At 49.2% G+C, this 19,242-nt stretch overlaps 3 protein-coding genes across 5 annotated transcripts in view; all 3 read left to right on the top strand.

Moving 5' to 3' along the window:
- Positions 1 to 215: 215 nt before the first annotated feature.
- Positions 216 to 2,596, top strand: LOC125701699 (olfactory receptor 6F1). The gene has a single exon (XM_048964111.1). The coding sequence runs from the start codon at positions 332 to 334 to the stop codon at positions 1,271 to 1,273; it is 942 nt and encodes a 313-aa protein (XP_048820068.1). The 5' UTR covers positions 216 to 331; the 3' UTR covers positions 1,274 to 2,596.
- An 8,161-nt stretch (positions 2,597 to 10,757) lies between these two features.
- RITA1 (RBPJ interacting and tubulin associated 1) lies at positions 10,758 to 13,721 on the top strand. The gene is made up of 2 exons (XM_048964023.1): positions 10,758 to 10,918; positions 11,007 to 13,721. The coding sequence occupies exons 1-2, from the start codon at positions 10,833 to 10,835 to the stop codon at positions 11,527 to 11,529; spliced, it is 609 nt and encodes a 202-aa protein (XP_048819980.1). The 5' UTR covers positions 10,758 to 10,832; the 3' UTR covers positions 11,530 to 13,721.
- Positions 13,722 to 14,072: 351 nt separating this feature from the next.
- The window catches only part of TPCN1 (two pore segment channel 1), a 47,612-nt gene continuing 42,442 nt past the window's right edge, over positions 14,073 to 19,242 (top strand). For 2 of the 3 annotated variants that reach the window (XM_048963800.1, XM_048963804.1), the window contains exon 1: positions 14,073 to 14,720. In XM_048963800.1, the coding sequence (XP_048819757.1) occupies positions 14,609 to 14,720 (112 nt within the window). In that variant the 5' untranslated portion in view covers positions 14,073 to 14,608. Of the gene's footprint in view, positions 14,721 to 19,136; positions 19,230 to 19,242 lie in introns of those variants that run through there. The other variant, XM_048963803.1, reaches the window with a different exon arrangement.

Consider the following 19,242-nt stretch of genomic DNA (forward strand, 5'->3'; position numbering starts at 1 on the left):
TCAGTTCCCCCTTATGGCCAAAGAAGAGAAATACTGTCTTCTCCACAAGGCTCTTCATCCCATCCCGATTACCCTACTGAGAAGAGGTAAGTTGAATTACACTTCAGAGAGGCTAACTGCCTGGCAAGTGCACAGAATTGTCCCTGTTTCTAGGTCTGTCTCTTTAGCAACATGGCTAAGGTTTAGTAGAATGAATCCAGATCCAAGTGACTGATTTCTCACTGCACTCAAATCCATGGTGAATTTGGGTATAACATTTCTCTGGCGGTTTGGAAGGGGTGCACCGGTGCATCCATCTTCAGTGAGTCCGTTATTTGCTTGTTAGGACTGGATGTGGAACAGAAGTTGCACCCATGTGAAGGAGTTCATCCTGGTTGGATTTCCTGGCTCTCCATATTTGCAGCTAACGATGTTTCTCTTCCTCCTCTTTGCATATGTCCTGACAGTAATGAGCAATATCTCCATTATCATTCTGGTGACGACGCACCGTCATCTCCACAGCCCTATGTATTATTTTCTTTGTAATTTTGCCTTCCTGGAGATCTGCTTCACCACTGCCTGTGTCCCAAAGACATTGGTTAATTTGGGGTCACAGAGTCAATCCATTTCCTTCACAGGTTGCCTCCTTCAGATGTACTTCGTCTTTTCTTTCGGTTGCACAGAATATTTCCTCCTCACTGTCATGGCATACGACCGCTACTTGGCCATATGCTACCCCCTAAGCTACACCACCATCATGAACAGCACTCTGTCCACATGGCTGGCAGCGGTTTCTTGGATAGGTGGTTTCCTGACCATTTCAGTGCCCACATTTTTGATTTCCAGGTTGTCTTTCTGTGGCTCTAATGTCATCAACCACTTTTTCTGTGACATCTCTCCCTGGATTATCCTTTCCTGTACAGATACCTCCCTTGTGGAGATGGTGTGCTTCATCATGTTTGCCGTTGTCATCCTTGGCTCCTGTGTCATTACCTTGGTCTCATATACTTATATCATATATACTGTACTGAAGATCCCATCTGCACAAGGCCGCAGAAGAGCGTTCTCCACTTGTTCTTCCCACCTCATGGTAATAACTGTTTGGTATGGATCCACTATCTTTCTCCACGTCAAGCCTTCCATCAAAGCTTCCTTGGAACTGACCAAAATAATCACCATTTTAAATACTGTTATAACTCCTCTGCTAAATCCCTTCATCTACACATTCAGAAACAAGGAGGTGAAAGAAATTTTGAAAAAGACTTTCAGTTGGAAAACAGAAAGCCACGCATAAAGATTTTGTCCTGGACTGTTTTTTGAAGCATAGCAGAAAAGAGCAGCAGCTTCAGGGATGTTTCAAGTTTCAAGAAAAGATTTCTTCTAGAATGTTCTCAGTCCTCAGCTAAGTTACACATCTGTATTCATGACATGACCTTCTTAAACTTTCAGAACAGAAAAAAGGTTTGCCAACAACACAGATTTAATATATCTTTGGAAGAAAATCAAGATGTCTTTTCAGTAACCGTGCTGTCAGACTGGAAATGGGCCACCATCGGAGGCACAAATAGTGACAGAGGACTGTTTCTCCTTTTCCAAGTGGGTCAGCACTTCTGTTCCCTTTGCTTCAATCTCAGGTTTGCAAATTCAAGTGTCTTTTTAGGTTACATAACTGCAACTTAGTCTTGCCTGCCCTTCTCTTGGAGAACACAGGGCATTGAAAAAAAAAAAAAAAGAAAGAAAAGAAAAAAAACCACAGCAATTGTAAATTTCCCCCTTTTGATCATTCTCAGGTGTACAAACTAATTATTTTATTTTTACAGAAATCCCATTTCCCTCTTCTTCCCGCCTGCATTTCCAGAGAAGCAATCGTCCCCTCACAAGTGTAGCACTTGTGAGGCTGTGCAGTGAATATCTTGTTTAGTTTGGGGCCCTTTGCTACAAAAAGGTTACTGACTTGCTTGAACATGTGCAGAGAAGAGCAACAAGGCTGATGAAGGGACTAGAAAATAAGGCACAGACGTACAAGGGAACTGTGACTTTAATCTGGAGGAAAGGAGGCTGAGGGAAGACTTCATCACTCTCTATAACATCCATTTGCAGGGACAACCTGTAAACTACAGAACGATACCTGCTGTAAAGAGAAGTGATGGTAATTGGGGTGTATGGGAAACTGTGGGACCTGAACATGCTTCAAATGGTACAGAATAAGGTGTGGTTATTGGCCATGTTTCAGATGGGATGGAGTTGATTTGATTTGCTTCAGAGTGTCTGGAATAATGCCATGGTTTGGCTTTAGGAGAAAAACAATTTTGATAACACAGCATTGTTGTGCAGCTATTGCAGAGCAGTGCATTTCATTTTCTTGTACTGCCCTGCCAGTGAGGGGGCTGAGAGGGCACACAAGGAGCTGCGAGGGGACAGTACCAGGATAGCTGACTTAAACTGCCCAAAGGGATATTCTGTACCATATGAGAAACCTATATCATGTGATAAAACTATAACATGGAGGGAAATTGGCCGAGGGGCAGCCACTGCTTGGTGAAAGGATAGGCATTTGTCAGTGCATGGTGAGCAATTGTGTTGTGTACCACTTAATTTGTGTACGTATGGATGCAGATATGACAATTATAAATTTATATGATTGTTATTTCTCTCTTTGTTTCCTGTCTTATTAAATAGCTTTTATCTCAACCCAGAAGTTCTACTCTTTTTTTCAATTCTCTCCCCATCTGACTGGGAGGAGGTTGGGGATCAATGGCTGCATGGTGTTCAGCTACTGCTGGGTTAAACCACAGCAATCTACTGCATTACTCTGCATGTTATTATAAACTGATCCATCATGAAACTCTTAAGACTTAGTTAGAAAGCAGGCATTCTTTAGGCACCCGATGCAAAAGGGGATATCGTGCATATATATGCATATGGAGAGTATTTCAATGCTGTTGAGCTTGGGAATGATAAGGCTGAATCTCCATGGGTAGGGATCAGGGGGAGGGCCAGCAAGACGGGCATCTTGGTGGGCGTCTCTAATAGACAGCCTGACCAGGGTGGAGGGACAGATGAGGTGTTCTACAAGCAGCTGGCAGAAGTTTGTGATCACCAGCCCATATTCTTACAGGGAACTTCAACTTCCCTAATATGTGCTAAAAATACAATGCTGCGCAGAAGCAGAAATCTAGGAGCTTTCCAGAGTGTTCAGAAGGCAACTTCCTGATGCAGCTGGTAAGAGAACATACCAGGGGAGGTGCCCCTCTAGAACTCCTGTTCACAAAGAGGGTCTGGTGGAAGATGTGGGGATCAGGAGCTGTCTTGGACAGAGTGACCACAAAATGGTAGAGTTGTTGGTGAAATCAGGGAAGAGGCAGCAAAGCTGCTGCCTTGGACTTCCAGAGGGCAGACTTTGAACTGTCCAGGAAAATGGTAAGGTGAATTCCTTGGGATTCAGTCCTGAAGGATAAAGGGGCCCAGAATGCTGGTCACTGTTCAAGGAGTAAGTCTTCAAAGCACAGGAGCAGGCTGCCGGCCTGTCAAACCACACCATCCTTTTGGCACCCACTGTGGGGCCCGAAGGGTTAAGACAACAGAGATCTGACCAGAGTGTGTCAAAACAAAATTATTATAAGCATTAAGTTTCATAATTGCTCGTCATGGTCTTGATTTTTCTGCTCTCAGAGTTGATGTGCCTGTTTTCAGAGGTGTGCTATGTAGCACCTGACTTACTCTCTATATATTCAATTGTGCTGCTGCTTATCACCTCTGGGGACTGGATTGATAATAATTTTATGTACTGTGTAACACTGGTTTATGAATGAATGGCAAAAGGACTCCATTATGAGTGACTGGCTCATAGTCTCCATGCATCTCAGGAGAGGGTACTTCAAGGACCCAAAAGAGTATCGGTAGGCTTTTGGTATAGCTGCCTTGGAGATGGAGGAAATTAAGCAGTTGTCTACCCTACCTGGTCTCTCAGAGGACTCTTCTGTTGTGGGGTTGCTAAGAGTAGAACAGTAGGTGCAGATCACTGCTGTAACAGTGCACTAGTGACAATACTGCACCCATTGGGACTCTCTGATTCCCATTCATCAGTTGATTTGTCAACTGAAGAACCAAGGTGAAAGTCCCTTTCACTCACCAACAGCCCCATATGTCCAGTACAAAAGTCCCGTGTAGAGTGGAGGCTAACAGCGGACTATCATGGCCTGAATGAAGTCACACTACTGCTAAGGGCTGCTGTGCCAGACATGCTAGAACTTCAATGCAAATTGGAGTCAAAGGCAGCCGAGTTGTATGCCACAACTGACATCACCAATACTTTTTTCTCAATCCCTCTGGATTGAGAAACAGAGTGGAGGCCACATTTTGCTTCCATTTGGAGGGGCATCTAGTACGCCTGGAATTGACAGCCCCAGAGGTGGAAACACAGCCCTACCATTTGTCATGGGCTGATCCAGACTGCTCTGAAAAAGGAAGAAGCTTCTGAACACCCACAGTCATTGGTGGCATCACCATGTCGAGCAACACAGCAGAGGAAGTTTTTGAGAAAGGGAAGAAAATAATCCAAATCCTAATGAGATCTGGTTTTGTCATAAACAACGGTCAAGGGACCTACACAGGAAATCCAGTTTTTAGGAATTTTTAGGCTCCACTGTATAATATACTAGCAGAGAGTAAGAAGCAGCATACCTTGTTCACTGATGCAACCTGTCACATTGTGGGAAAGCATCAGAGGTGGAAGGCTGCTATATGGAGAGTCAACGTGACAAATCACAGAAACTGCAGAAGGAGAAGATGAGTGGGGCCAGTTTGCAGCAGTGAAGGCCATCCAGCAGGCTTCAGATACTGGTGAATGTGCCATGCTCTACCTCTACACGGACTCCTGGATAGTGGCCATCTCCTATGGGTGTGGTTTACTGCAATGGAAGCAGAACAACTGGCAGCACAGTGGCAAACCCATCTGGCCTCTGCACTGTGGAAAGGTACTGTTGTCTGAGTGGAGAACTTGGTTGTAAAGGTCTCATGTAGGTGCTCACATACCTAAGAGTCGTGCAACTGAAGAGAATCAAAACAAGCAGCAGGTGGATCAGGCCAGTAGGACTGAAATGACTCAAGTAGATCTGCACTAGCAACATAAGGGTGAATTATTTTTAACTCATTGAGCTTATGACACCCTAGGCCATCAAGGAAAAGATGCAACAGTTAGATGGGCTAGGAACTGAGGGGAAAACCTTACTGTACAGGTTATCCACAAACATGAAACATGTACTGTAATCAAGCAAGCCAAACAGATAAAGCCTCTTTGGCATGGCAGACAGTGGCTGAAATATCAATATGGGAAGGCCTGGCAGGTGGGTTATATCAGACTCCCACAGACCTGCTATGGCAAGTGTCATAAGTGTTCTGTGCTTGCAGTGGTGGAAGCAACCACTGGATGGCTAGAAACATATCCTGGGCCTTGAAAAGCAAGTCTTGTGGTAACATGGTACCCAGAAATAATTGAGTCAGATAACAGGACTTTCCAAAACAACCCCACAAACACCTGGGCCAAGTAGTATGCACAGGTATATCACACAGCCTATCCCACATCATATAATACAATGGACTGTTCAAGACTATTCTGAGAGCAACAGGTGCTGGCACATTTAAACACTCGGACACACATTTAGTAAAAGCCACCTGGTTAGAAAACACTGGGGAATCTGCCAGTCAAGCTGGCCCTGCCCAATCAAAACTCCTGTGTCCTGTAAAAGGAAATAAAGTACCTGTAATGCACGTGAATAACATGCTGGGCAAGATAGTTCTGGTTCTTCCTGCCTTGAACAAAGGCTAGCCTATCCATGGGATTGATTTTGCTCAAGGACCTGAGCGCACCTGATGGATCATGTAGAAGGATATGGAAGTCTGCTGTGTATCTCTCATTTCAAAGGCGATTTGAGGATGAATGAGCATAACCAATGATTTCAGTTGTATTGTGTTAATTGCTACCTAATACTGCATGTCATCACTACTAGGTTTGCTATATGCCTTATCAATGCTATTGCTTCAAGAATCATCTACATTAATGAAGAATGAATTCTGGTGGAACAAGAACGGGCTTCAGCATAGAATCATAGAATCATACAATCATACAATCACAGAATCATAGAATCACAAGGTTGGAAACAACCTGCAAGATCATCCAGTCCAACTTTCCTCCCATTACCATCATGACCACAAGCACTAACCCAGATCTCGCAGCTCCTCATCCAGACTCTTCTTGAACACTGCCAGTGACGGAGACTCCACCACCTCCCTGGGCAGCCATTCCAGTGCTTGACCACTCTCTGAGAGAAATAGGTCTTCCTTATGTCTAATCTAAATCTCCTCTGCTACAACTTGTGGTCATTTCCCTGGTCCTGTTTGTTGCCTGGGAGAAGAGACCAAACCCCTCCTCACCACAGCCTCCCTTCAGGAAGTTGTAGAGTGCAGGGAGGTCTCCCCTGAGCCTCCTCTTCTCCACACTGAACAATCCCAGCTCCCTCAGCTGCTCCTCATAAGACTTGTGCTCCAGACCCCTCACCAGTTTCATTGCCCTTCTCTAGACATGTCCCAGTGCCTCAGTGTCTTTCCTGTAGTGAGGGGCCCAAAACTGAACACAGTACTTGAGGTGCGGCCTCACCAGAGCTGAGTAGAGGGGGATGATTGTCTCCCTGCTCCTGCTTTTTCTGATTTCTAATGCTGGCCAGGATGCCGTTGGCCCTCTTGGCTACCTGGGCACTGGATGGCATGCAGCAATCCAACAGCATGCATCATTCCTCCAGCCCTGAGGGTCTGTTATGACAGATGGAGCTCAAAGTCATGGACTAAAGGAACTCCATGGACAATTTAGAGCAGGTGTGTCCAACCTGTGGGCCACATTCAGCCCTGGGCAGTCAGTAACACATCCCCACAAGACTGCAAACTTTTAGCATTACTAGGAGACTTTTAGCAATATTTTTCATGAGTTGACTGCACATAGCTCAAGCACTGCCTGCACAGGAGACTATGGAATGCTGTCGAGGGGAGGGAGCAGGGCAGGGCTGACTGCCTCTCATGCCTACCATACTCACTCAGTCAGATCTTAACCTGCATATGTTACACTGACACACGTGTTTGCCATTTGTGAGTAGAACCTGGTGATAGACAATGATAATATTTCAATTTACCTACACACATGTCTGCCTGTAAAGACATTTTTTGTTATTAAGCAGATACGTAAGTTTTCTTATTTAATTATTAATTTTGGGCTTGTGCTATTTCATAAAATAATTTGATAAGTTAGCATATTCACTGCAGAAGAAATATACAGTAATTATGTCATATTATATATATCGTGAATATATGCATAAACTCCATTATACATTTTACATGCAGCTCAAGACAATTCCTTTTCACTCAGTGTGGCCAGGCACAAAAGGTTTGGCACTTGTGATTTAGAGGGATAGCCCACACACTTGCAGGAGTGATATGTGTGTATATATATCAAAAGGCAGAAAAGGTGATAGTAACCAATCAGGATGTAAGTGTGGGACTTGCTGTAAATGATATAGAATAAGGAACAGATATTGCACTGTTTTCAGATGGGAGAGTTTCTTCATAGTGTCTGGCTTTGGTAGAAAAACAATGTTGACAACACACCCATGTTTTCTTTGTTGCTGAGCAGTGCTGAACAGACAATCATAGAATCCCTAGAGTTGAAAGGGACATTTTAGGGTCATGTAATCCAATTTCCCTGAAGTGAACAGGAATGCCTATAGCTCAGTCAGGTGTGCAGAACCCCATCCAGCCTGACTTCCAATGTTACCAGAACAGGGCAACCACCACCTCTCTTGGCAGCCAGTGCCAGTGCTTCACTACCCTTATTGTAGTAAACTTTTTCCTTATCTGACATATAAATCTCCCCTCTTTTAGTCTGAAACCTCTTCTCCTCGTCCAACCACAACAGACACTGCAAAGGAGTTTGTTCCCTTCTTTTTTACAGCTCCTTTCGATACTGAAGGCCACTCTCTTGTCATCTCAGAGCCTGCCTTCTCCATGCCAAACAGCCTCAGCTCTCAGCCTGTGCTTGCAGGAAGCTGTTCCACCCCATGCAGCATTTTTGTGCTCCCCCTGTGGACGCTCCAACAGCTCCATGTCTCTCCTGCATTGAGCACTGCACACCTGGATGCAGCACTGGAGGCGAACCACGGACATTTCAGCTTCTCATACTGTCCTGCCAGTAAGGATCTGAGAGTGGACTGTGCTAGGACAGCTGACCCAGGGATATTCCTTACTGTATGATGTCACCTGAGAAAGCTTTAAAATGGATAGTCGGCTGGGGGGCAGCCACTGCTCAGGAAAAGGGTGGATGGTGAGCAATCGCATTGCGCACCACTTGTTTTGTAGATATTGCATACATGCACAACATCATCACTGCTATTATTTCTCCCTTCTTTCTTAGTAAATAATTTTATCTCAACCTACAAGAAGTCCTACCTTTTTTTCCCCAGTTCTCTCCCCTTTCTCACCAGGAGAGGGGAATGAATGGCTATGTGGTGCTGATCTTCCAGATTAAGCAACATGCGTGCAAAGCAGGGAGTGTGCTAAAGGCAGTGTGAAAAAGCATGGGGGAGTCTTTTTGCACTTGAGCACTTTGAGAAAGCAGAGGAAGGAGGATGTGGAATTCAGTTCTGGTACAGTTAAAAAAGAAGCAGGGATGGATCCAGGATATCTGGGTTTGGAGTCTGAAATTGGCTGTCCTGTTCAGTGAAATAAGTCAAGGGCTCAGGTGGCATCACCAGTCACCTGCACCGTCCTGTGCTACCTGTAAGCAGTGCTTACTTTACCACTTTCCACTTTCTTTCAGCCCCAGGGAAAGATAGCTGGACCAACGCTTCCCTTCATGGCTTCATCATCAGTGACAGCCGCCAGGGAAACACTAAGACCCCCAGAACCTGGAGGCTTGTGACTGACTTAATACTTGGAGACTTGTTCCGTTCAGGTCTTTAGGAGCTGCAGTTTGGAAACTTGGCACCAGAAGGCTCATGGAAACGCACTGCGCCTTTACAAGCCTCTGCATCTTCTACATTATTAACTCTTCTGTTCTTGTCACAGAAATCACAGAAACACCAAGGTTGCAGAAGACCTATAAGATCAAACAGTCCAACCATCCACCCATCACCAATAGTTCTCACTAAATCATATCCCTCAACACAAAATCCAACCGTTCCTTGAACAGCTGCAGTGTCAGTGACTCTACCACCCCCCCGTGCAGCCCATTCCAGTGCCTGACCACTCTTTCAGAAAAGCAGTATTTCCTAACATCCAGCCTAAATCCAGCCTGCTGCAGCTTGAAGCCATTCCCTCTAGTCCACACAAGAGAATAGGCCAACCCCCACCTCACTACAATCTCCCTTCAGGTAGTTATAGACAGCAATGAGGTTTCCCCCTGTGTGGTCTACTAGAGAGATTCCAGGAGTTTGGTGTAAATGAATGATTTCAACATGAAATAACAAGACATTTTCTTCTTTCTCCAGCATTCTTTGTTTTTCTGCTTCAGGAATAAGCAGTATCAACAATCTTCCATTCATATGGATTCAGACTGTTGCATTTCAAGTCTGAATAGGTGGGAAAGGATTTTTGTCAGATACTGTATGGGCAACCTTCATCCCAGCCCTCCTAACCTGCCATTTCTCTTATCAGTCACATGGGACTTCCACTACTCAAGTTAAAATCTCAGCTTTTCCCACGACAAAGCCATTGCTGAATGTTTCCACATCAGTTCCCACCAATTCTGCTTGCAGAACTGGCTGCACACAGACATGGGTTTCTTTGCACAAAGAAAACAAAATGCATCTCCTCAAGGATATTTTTGAGGTAACCAAGCGTGTTCCTGACATCCACACATCTCTTTGTGGAACCCAAGCACATTTGTTAACCACACAACCATCTCTCGAGGGCACACAAGTACATTCCTGGAGCTTTTCCCCAGGGCAATCAAATCAATCATCTCCTTGGAGCAAACAGTTCTCCTTCTGCAAGTCCCAGGAGGAGCCCAGCTACATCCCAGGAGATCCCACCCAGCTCCACATCGAAGCAAAGCACCTCCCTGGGCCATACAGGGCCTGTCATGTTGATGTGACATCCTTGTAAACCCAGCTTTAGCGAGCTTGGCTGAGCAAAGAGCTACGTGTTCCTTCAGTGATCATTGCTTCCCTGCTGGGGATCATTGCAACCCCATGTGGTTGGAATAGCAGAGCACTGATTGAATACATACAGCATAACTAATTAACAACAAATTACTTTTTGCTTTTTGTTCTTTAAGATGTTGAAAATTACAGGTTGTCAGCACCATGCAAGTATTTTGGACATTTCCTCTGCAACAGGCCTGCCAACTCATTATTTTACAAAGTCACACATAACTTTAACAATCAAATGAGAAAATTTACTTCTGCTTAATAACAACCATTAGGTGCCTTCACCAGCACGCACACGCACAGGTAAGTCGAAATATTATTGTTGGAAGCAGGGATTATGGACATCAGCACCGGTGGTCACAGGGACTGGAAACGCCACTTCTGCGGCCGGGGCCACGAGGAGACCGAGAGGATCCAAGCTGCGGGCTCACGGGACGCAGCCACGGCCCGCAACCCGCCCCGGACATCATGACCTCCCCCTTAACGACCCGTCCCGACCATCACGACCTGCCCCTGCCATCCCGACCCACCCCTATCAGGCCTCTCCCTCCCCTACCACAACCCCCCTCCCATCACGACCCCACCCGTTCGTGTCGCGCTGCTGGCGGCGGAAGCGTGCAGCGGCCCCGCACAGCGGCACGGAAGGGGCGGAGCTGCTGCCCTATGGCGGCGGTTTCGGGGCCCGCCGGGAGCCCGGCCGGAAGTCCGGCCGGCCGCAGCAGCGTCCCCAGGGCGGGCAGCCGGTGGAGGTGAGGGTGGCCGGGCAGTCGGCGCCGCCGCCGTCGGATCCCGGCCGGCCCCGCTCCCAGCGTCCGTCCCCTCTGTCTCCCCGTGCAGGTCGCGGAGCCGCGCTCCGTCCTACTGCGACGAGTCTCTGTTCGGCAGCCGGCAGCCGACGCGGGTGCTGCGGATGGGGAGAGCGGACGTGGCCAAGCTGCACTCCCTGTTCTGGAGCCCGCCGCCGGCCCCTCGCCGCCAGCCCGGCCTCCCCTGCGGCCCCGCCAGCGGCCCCCTGCCGGCCGCCCGACCGCCAGACCTCGCCGAGCGGCCCGTCGCGGGCTCCGGGACGGCTCGGCGGGGCCGGCCCGGCGTCTGCGAGCATCTCGAGGGCTGCGCGGATGCCGGCGTCCGAGCCGCTTCTCCCGGAGGATGCTTGCGGTCCCTCGGGCGCCCGAACGCCTCCTCGGATCGGCCTCGCCTCGCTTTGGGCCGTGCCGAGGCAGAAAGGCGTGAACTGCGGGGCTCTCCTGCTGCAGCCTCCACCCCTCCGCCCCGGGCTCGGCCGAAAAGCGCGTGCGGGCATTCTGCCGGGAGCTGCACGGCGGGGCGGGGCTGCAAGGCAAAGCCTCCGTGGCGGTAAAATGAAAGTTCGCTCCGCGTGTGTGCAGCCCTCATCTACGTGAGCCGGGCACCGACCGCCTGGCGAAGACGTCTGCTGGGACCTGGGGCTGATGGAGGCCACGAGCGGAGCCGTGGGGAGGATGAAGGAAGCGATCACAGCACTGGAAGGACAGCAAGCTGGGCAGGAGGCAGCCCTGTGGCGGCAGGGCAGGATGGCTGGCTGTGGTGATGTGATGTCCGGCTGTGGTGGCAACAGCAATTTTCGCCTACCAGCAATCTTCAGCAAAGACGAGGTAACCAGTCAGATTCCTTTTGCTGTGGTGTCTGGCCAGGAAGGCAGAGCCACAGGGGACAGGACCTCCTCCAGCAGATATCCAGCTGCAGGAGAAGGCATGGCTGCCAGTCAATCATGGCTCAGGCTGGGGTGCAGATCCCAGGTGGAGCCCCAGGAGCAGCTGGTGCCAGCAAGGATCCTGGAGACACTGGGTGAAGAGGACAGAGAGCAGGAAGCATGAGGGGCATCTGAGGTTTCTTTTGGGTTGTCAGGTGGAGTCAGGAGTTGGACCTGATAATCCTTGTCATTCCAACTCAGGATATTCTGTGATCCTTGGCAACCGCTGATTTTGACAGCTTCTGGTGATTGGGGAGTGCTGACTTGGATTTATAACATGATTTATATTGAAGGTTATGAGTACTGCTGCAGCAGTTCAGTATTGTAACCAAATAAATGATCGAAAGGAAACTTGCTGGGGCCTGTGTTTTGTATGCAGGGTGCTGCTGGGTGTTCTGGCCCTGACAAGTCCAGGCCTGGGCACAACTCACAGCTCCAAATGTTTCAGCAAAACCATCCCTACCCGCTTTCTGCCCCACAGGTGGTAAAGAGTAACTTGGTTTTCTGAGGCACTTAAGGGAGTGCTTCTAAAAAAGCATCAAGAAATGCAGGTAGTGAGGGAGAGTCTGGTGGTTCCCCTCCCATACCAGAGAAATGCTCTCTCACATCCAGTTGAGAACAAACCATTCTAGGACAAGCACAGTATGATTCTCCTTCAAAGCCAGATGGGCCTTGGTGCAGAGAGTGTTCAACACTCAGCCTGCTAAGGCAGCAGCTGCAAAGTGGGGAGCCTCCAGCAAGTGCCCTGCACACCTGCCAGCTATCACAAACCCTGGTTGAACTGCATGTGGCTGCAGAATCAAGCCTTTCCAGAGCAATCAAAGCCAGGAAACAAGCCTCAATTCAATATTTCAAGAGGTGCTTGTCCAAATACCTTTATGCTTCTTTAAATTCCTGCAGTCCCTTATCGTTTGGAGGCACCATGGATACTGACTCGAATTTGAGCCCGATAAGTTTCATTGGATACTGGGGCAGTGATACAGGCTGTTACGTCTGCAGTTTTTCCAAGGGGCTGAGAGGAGCAGAGGTGCAATTTGGACACTAGATGGAGACAGCAGGATTAAGAATTGACGCATGAGAGCCCCGTTCCCTAGCAGCAGGTGGATGCTGGGAAGCAAATCAAGAAACTGAAGTAAATGTCCTGAATCCACCTGGGAGAACTGCTGAACCCGAGAGCAGGATGCAAAATGCAGTGCCGAAATGCTGGAGAAACTGAAGGACGGAGCCTCTAAAATGATGAGATTTTATCTAAGGAAACAGGTTGATGGCGGCTCGGCTCTGCTGTGTGACCAGCTGCAGCCAGCTCAGCATCAGCTGCTGTGCTCAGACACCATGCCCTGCCCTCACAGGCAGCACTCTTCCTACCTTTGACCCAACACCGACTCTCACCATGTCTCCCAGGAGCACACCCGTTTCCCGTTTAGGGCACTGCCCAGCTTCCAGCGCAGCCGGCATCCATCCCTCACACGGCCGTACGTGCGGTCAGCTCGGCCTCAGACGCGTCGAGCCACTGGCGACGCTGCCTGGCGATCGCAGTGGGAGGCGGCAGAGCCGAGGCAGCGGCTCAGTGCTCGCAATCGATTTGCTGCGACGCGCTACGGCGGAGCGCCACCCGCGTACCGCCTGCGGTAACCGGAGCCGCGCAGTGAGCGCGCGGGCGGCAGCCCAACACGGCAGCACCGCAGGTGGGCCTCGCGTCCTCCTGCAGAGCCTTTCCGGTAGCCAGCCCCGACTCTCAGCGCTCCACTGCTCGAGTGTTAGCCGCACACCATACCGACAGTTCCACCCCGCCACCGTTGCCGGGTGACCGCCGCGCTCACATCCGTCCCTGACCGGAAGAGGCGGGGCATCCTCACACCGCGCAGCCAATAGCAGCCCACGTCGCTCTCCCGAGAACCCGCCCTTTTCGTTCCCGTCCGTAGGCGTAGGCCCGCCCCGTGATGCCGCACGCGTCACTTCAAGCCAATCGGCATCCTCTCTTCTCCAGATAAACACCCCCGCTGCCCAATGACGAGAGGAAACGCTAGAAGGAGGCGGGAACAATCCGGCTCCTCTCGCTGGGGGACCGGCAAGTCAGAGGTGGGCGGGGCGTAAGGACCTCCGAGCGCCGATTGGCGAGCTGGAAGGAGGTGCACCGCTGGGCGGCCAATGAGGGGCGGCGGGGCGGGACGGGACGGAATCGCGGCGCGGCGGCGGCGGCGGCGGCGGGGCCCGTAGCGGTACGGGTACGGGTACGGGTACCGGTACCGGCGGCAGAGGCCGGGACGCAGCAGCTCGGTTTCGAGTGCTGCTCGCGGGGCGGCGGAGCGGCTCGAGCCCGGCGGGAGGTGTGGGCCGGCCGTGACCTCGCGGGGACGCGGCGCTGTCGGGGCCCGTCCTTACCGCGCTTTGCTCCTCTCGGAAAGCCGACGCCGTGCCGCCCGGCCCGGCCTGCCATGCTTAGCGCCCCGCGTCCGGCTCCACGCCCGGCCGTCCCGTCCTCGTGGCACCGCGCCGTCCCGTGAGCGGCCGGGCGTGGGAACCGCGCTGCAGCGTCCGGAGCCTCGGAAGGGCGGGGATGAGGGAGTGCGGCTCCGCGTTCCGGCGGCTGCGGGAGAGCCCCGATGGGAGCCGTAACGGGAAAGAGATCTGACGGAACCCAGCCGTGCGCGGAGGTGGAAAAGGCCTCGTTCGAACCGCTCGGGAAACGAGCTTCGGGAAGACGGGGATGGCCGTCAGCATGGATGACGACGTCCCGCTCATCCTCACCCTGGATGACGGCGGCAGCGGCGCCTCGGCCCCGAGGGACAGCACGGATCAGGAGGAGCTGCCTGGCCAAAGTAAGGCGTGCTGCCTTATTTTATTTCTGCCCGGTTAAAGTAAGGCGTGCTACCTTATCTCACCTTTGCCCGGCTCCATGTCCATGTCGGCAGTGCCGTCCTGCCTTGGGCCTCAGCTCGGCACGGGCTGCGGTGCAGTTCGGTGCGGGCAGAGCCGTGCTGCGGCAGGCACGGCAGAGGACGGGGCGGACCAGCCGTCCTTTTCCAGCACGTTCTACCTGTCCTTTGCATACCGCGCTGTGACTCCCTGCCGTCACGCTCAGCTCTCCCGTTTGGTACAGAGCTGCTCCTCGCACCGGCCGTGCTGCTGTGCCATCGCGATGTCAGGTGCAGCAGCTGCACTGATGGAATTTGCTGTTTTCCATCAGGAGCTGGCTTTTGCAGCCGTTGTTTTGCCTATTTCTAGTTTAGGTTTTGACTTCTGCAATAAGGACACGGATGTGTGCTGATAGCCTTTAAAATCCTTATTGTGTTGTTATCGAAGAATCAGGAGCGTTTGGAGACAATTTATACGCAGCCCTGTTAACCCAGCTGTTCAGTGGGACGTAGCCAGTCTTGGGGAGAGGGAACACAAAAGCTCCCATCGCTCAGCAGCTCTGCTCTCACCTCAGTGAGCGTTTGCTAGAGCCGTTACCCTCAGCAGGTGAGAGGCAGACATCAGGTGTACTGAAGCGTGCTTGTGGACTCCTGTTTGATGTGACACCTTATGAATGTGGTTTAGCAGCTTTTTTGGACGCATCTCTCAACTCCCAGCTGATGTTGCAGGTATGCAGGCTCTTGTGATCCTGTGGAAGCTCTGCTTCTGCAAGCACAGCATTTCTATTAGATGCATTGTTTCCTGGCCTGTAGCTCTTCACTGTACTTTGTCCCTTTTCCCCATCTCCTCTGTGATTTCTGTGGTTTGATTTCCTCTTGCAGTCTTACGAGTTCCCTTAGTTATCTCCTCCTCTGACTTCCTGAGCTAGTTCCTGGTTTCTGACAGTCACAGTTTTTCCTCTTCTGTCCCAACCCTACAGCATATGTCTGTGGCTAAATCACCACTCCATCCTTCACTGCTGCTCCATCGTATCTTCTTGTTTTAATTTAAGCAGAGACTGCATCCCTGTTTTGTCATGTATTTATAGGCTTTCTACTGAATAACATTATTAACTTTTTTGTCCGTTTTTCTTCCACCCTTTAAAGAAATTACGCGGGCTTTATGGGTTTTTATATGGGTTTGATTAAAGCCAACAGGGTTGTGTTGAAGCACAAGTGTGGGAATGAGCATATTAATAAGTAAAAATAGTCCACAATTTGCTCCCTTTGAAATACAGTGAAATTGCTGAGGAACTAATTTTCTGCTTCTTAGAAGATAGCCCCGTGGTTTTTGAGAATTCATTTCCTGGAATTCCTTAACCTGGGTGTCTCTTGATATTGAAGAACTATTACTTCACTATATGTTTTTAATCACTGTTAAAGTTGAGCTTGCTGAAAAAATATTAAGCCTGTTCTATGGAAGTGATCCCGGATTACCCTCTGGAGCCCTCTGAACACAGTGGTGCTGCAGGCATGGAATGACAGATTGACACAGGAAGGCTGGCATCAACACCTTGAGGGGCATCTTTATCTCTTTGAACTGGGTGGCTTAAGCTAATGAGTGGACCAGTGCCATCACTTGCAAAATAGGCTCATTAAAAATGGGGCATGGGGTCCAGCTTTCCTCCTTGCTTATGAAGAAAATGTTCTGTGCAACACAGAGAAGTTGTGCCTCATGGAGGCTGTGAGGAATTCCAATGTGTCCCTGGTCTGCTGGGGACAAACAAAAGCATGCACTTCTTTGTTCTTATCAGAGGCTTGTCCTCTGGAGGGATAAAGTGTGTGAGAAGTCCTGTTTTCGTGAGAGGTAAAGCTTGCCAGAGGGATGAGGATATGGAAAATCAGAGGACAGGAGCTATTTCCTGTTTTATTTTTCTTTTGCCCAAACTCTGATTAGAAATCATTGAACCAGAGCTTGGAGCAACAGCTCAGCTGTTACTATGCCTGGCTGTGGGCTGAGGGGGGCTGGGTGGGTTAAATGTAATGCATTTGTTCAGGTTTATCCCCAGGTAACAGCTATTCACAGCAAATCACCCACCTCACTTCACAGGTGACTGAGGGAAAGGCAAAGTGGGATGTGTTTCAGTGTAACTGAAAGTTGCACGCCTGTTTTGTGTTGCTGTGTCGTTCACCACTCCAAACTTTAACCAGGGCTGTCTCAGCCCTCTCTCACTGAGATGTGTGTTCAGATCTCACTACTGTTTTTCATTTGTTTGTTTTTTGAAGGAACTTCTTGTGCCATTCTTAAGTTGATCCACGACACAGCTTTTGCCACCAAATCCTTTGGCAAATGAATCTCTATTCTAGACAGATTTGGTTGTCTGGAAATGCAGACAAACTACAAGGTTGAAATTAGTAGCAATAGAGTTCTTTGAAAACAAACTTGTTGCTGATGTAAAAAAGAAAAGACTAAAGAGCAAGTGTATGTTTCTTTCAGAATCTTGCAGGAGAGGTCTGTACTGGCTAAGTGATTGCTTTGGGATTGGAATAAAGGAGCTAAATGAGAAAACTATGTGGAAAATGGCATTCTTAAAGAAAATGTCCAGCTGCAAAAATTAATCTCCCTAATCACGCAGCTTTTAGTTCATAATGGAAGAAAATACTTGCGTGGGGAGGAATATTAAAGCTCTGCCTTCCTCGAATTGTGCTGAAATACATGCCTGCAGGGGAGCTCCTGCTTTCTGTTGCCCTAGAAGGTCAGAGTCCTGCAGAGCCAACTGGAATTCAGGCTGCAGCCAGAGAAGTGTGGTTACTGTGTTGCAGAAGGTTCTCTGAGTGCAGTGTGGAGGACTGTGAGGCTGGGTAATTTTTCTTACAAGCTCCAGCAGCTGGAAGAGACAGAGAGAAGAGCTTTCATCCCTTGAATCCGTAGCATACACTAATTAATACAAATCTGCCTTTCCTTAGTACAAATTATCTGAGAATCTGAATGCTCTGTGCATGTAACTAAGCTTTCCAACGCTTGTTTGTCATGAATGGATTTTACAGAAAGCAGAAACAGAGATGCTGTTGTATGACCTTGCCCAAAGTCTTGCACTGTAACTGCTGAGCAGCAGCCTGGGCCAGGTGATTTCTGGTCCTTCCCAGAACTCCAAGGAAGTGTTCAAACAGTTCTCAAAGTGTGAGGTATGTTTTTCCTACACAAAGGCAGCGCGGATAGCCTTGAAACTCTAGGACAGTGTCTCTCCTTGAGCTGATGGGAAGTGTAAGAAATAAATGAGTACTCATTGATTTATCCTGTATTAGATCAGATATAAAATTCTCCTTTGCCTCCTGCATGGAAATTGCTGTTGCCTCAAGTGGAGCTCAGTGTGTTCAGTGCAGAAAGTACAGCTCATAGTGTTGTGCAGGGAACAATGATATTTTCTGTCTGTTTCTCCCACACAATGGATTATGGCAATAGATGTTGTCGTCTTTAAATTCTGGATTCTTATGTGAAAGCAACTGCATCTGCTATTGAGGTAAAAAGGAATTGCTGTGTGTGAGTGAGGAAATGGGGGGAGCACACAGCAGCAAAGTGTGATGTTTTCTACAAGCATTGCTGGAAAAAAGGCTTTTATAACTTTGAATGGTGAGGTGAGCCATTTGTTCCTGCTGCCCATAGAGTAAATTTTCAGGAAGAATGGATTCAGCCTGACCATTTGTGTAGAAATGATGGGGCTGTTGGTAAATGTGCCTCCCGTCTGTGCACTGCTGAGGAGCAGAAGGCAGCCCAAAGTGCATAAAGACAGCACACGTCATTCAGGTGGGGATGGAGGGGCTGGGTTTGGACGAGGTGAGTCACCTCTGTGACTGCTGCTTGCCTCTTGTGGAGCAGAGCATCAGAGTGCAGGGTCTGCTGGCTCCCTGGGCTCCCGGAGGAGGGTCTGTATTCTGGGCTTGCTTCTGCCGGTCCTTGATGGAATGTGCTGAGGGGCACGTGGCAAAGCTGTTCTGATTGACTGATGGAAACTCTTGTGATGTTTTTGAACACGAATTACAGTGTGAATTTGGAATTGTATACAACAAGCTTGTCTTTCTTTTGAATAAACCATTTTACAAACCAGGTAAATGCATGCCTCCGGGAGTGCAACAGCGTCCTGGACAGCTAATGGACTGCTAATGTTCTTTTGAGACACTTGTGCAGCCTGGATTTCCATGTTGTCGGTGATCAGTACAACCTGCAGTGATGGACTTCTCTGCAGGATCTGTTTCTAGAATATGATTCTATCAGCAGTAGAAGGAAAACAAGCCTGTCCTTAAAGTCTGCAACTTATCTGGCCAGCAGGGCCCTGTTGCCTTCCTCCTCCTCTTGCTTCCTTTAGTGCAGAGAGTGGAGGAGGGACATTGCAAATGGGTGGGTTTTTTGTTTGTTTGTTTTTTTCCTGGTCTGCAGGAATGGATAGCCGCTGGAAATTGGATAAGTACCTGTTTATTGGGAAAATGCTACTACAGGTTTGTGTGATCA

This window comes from Lagopus muta, chromosome 17 (assembly GCF_023343835.1).
Source record: "Lagopus muta isolate bLagMut1 chromosome 17, bLagMut1 primary, whole genome shotgun sequence".
NCBI lineage: Eukaryota > Metazoa > Chordata > Aves > Galliformes > Phasianidae > Lagopus > Lagopus muta.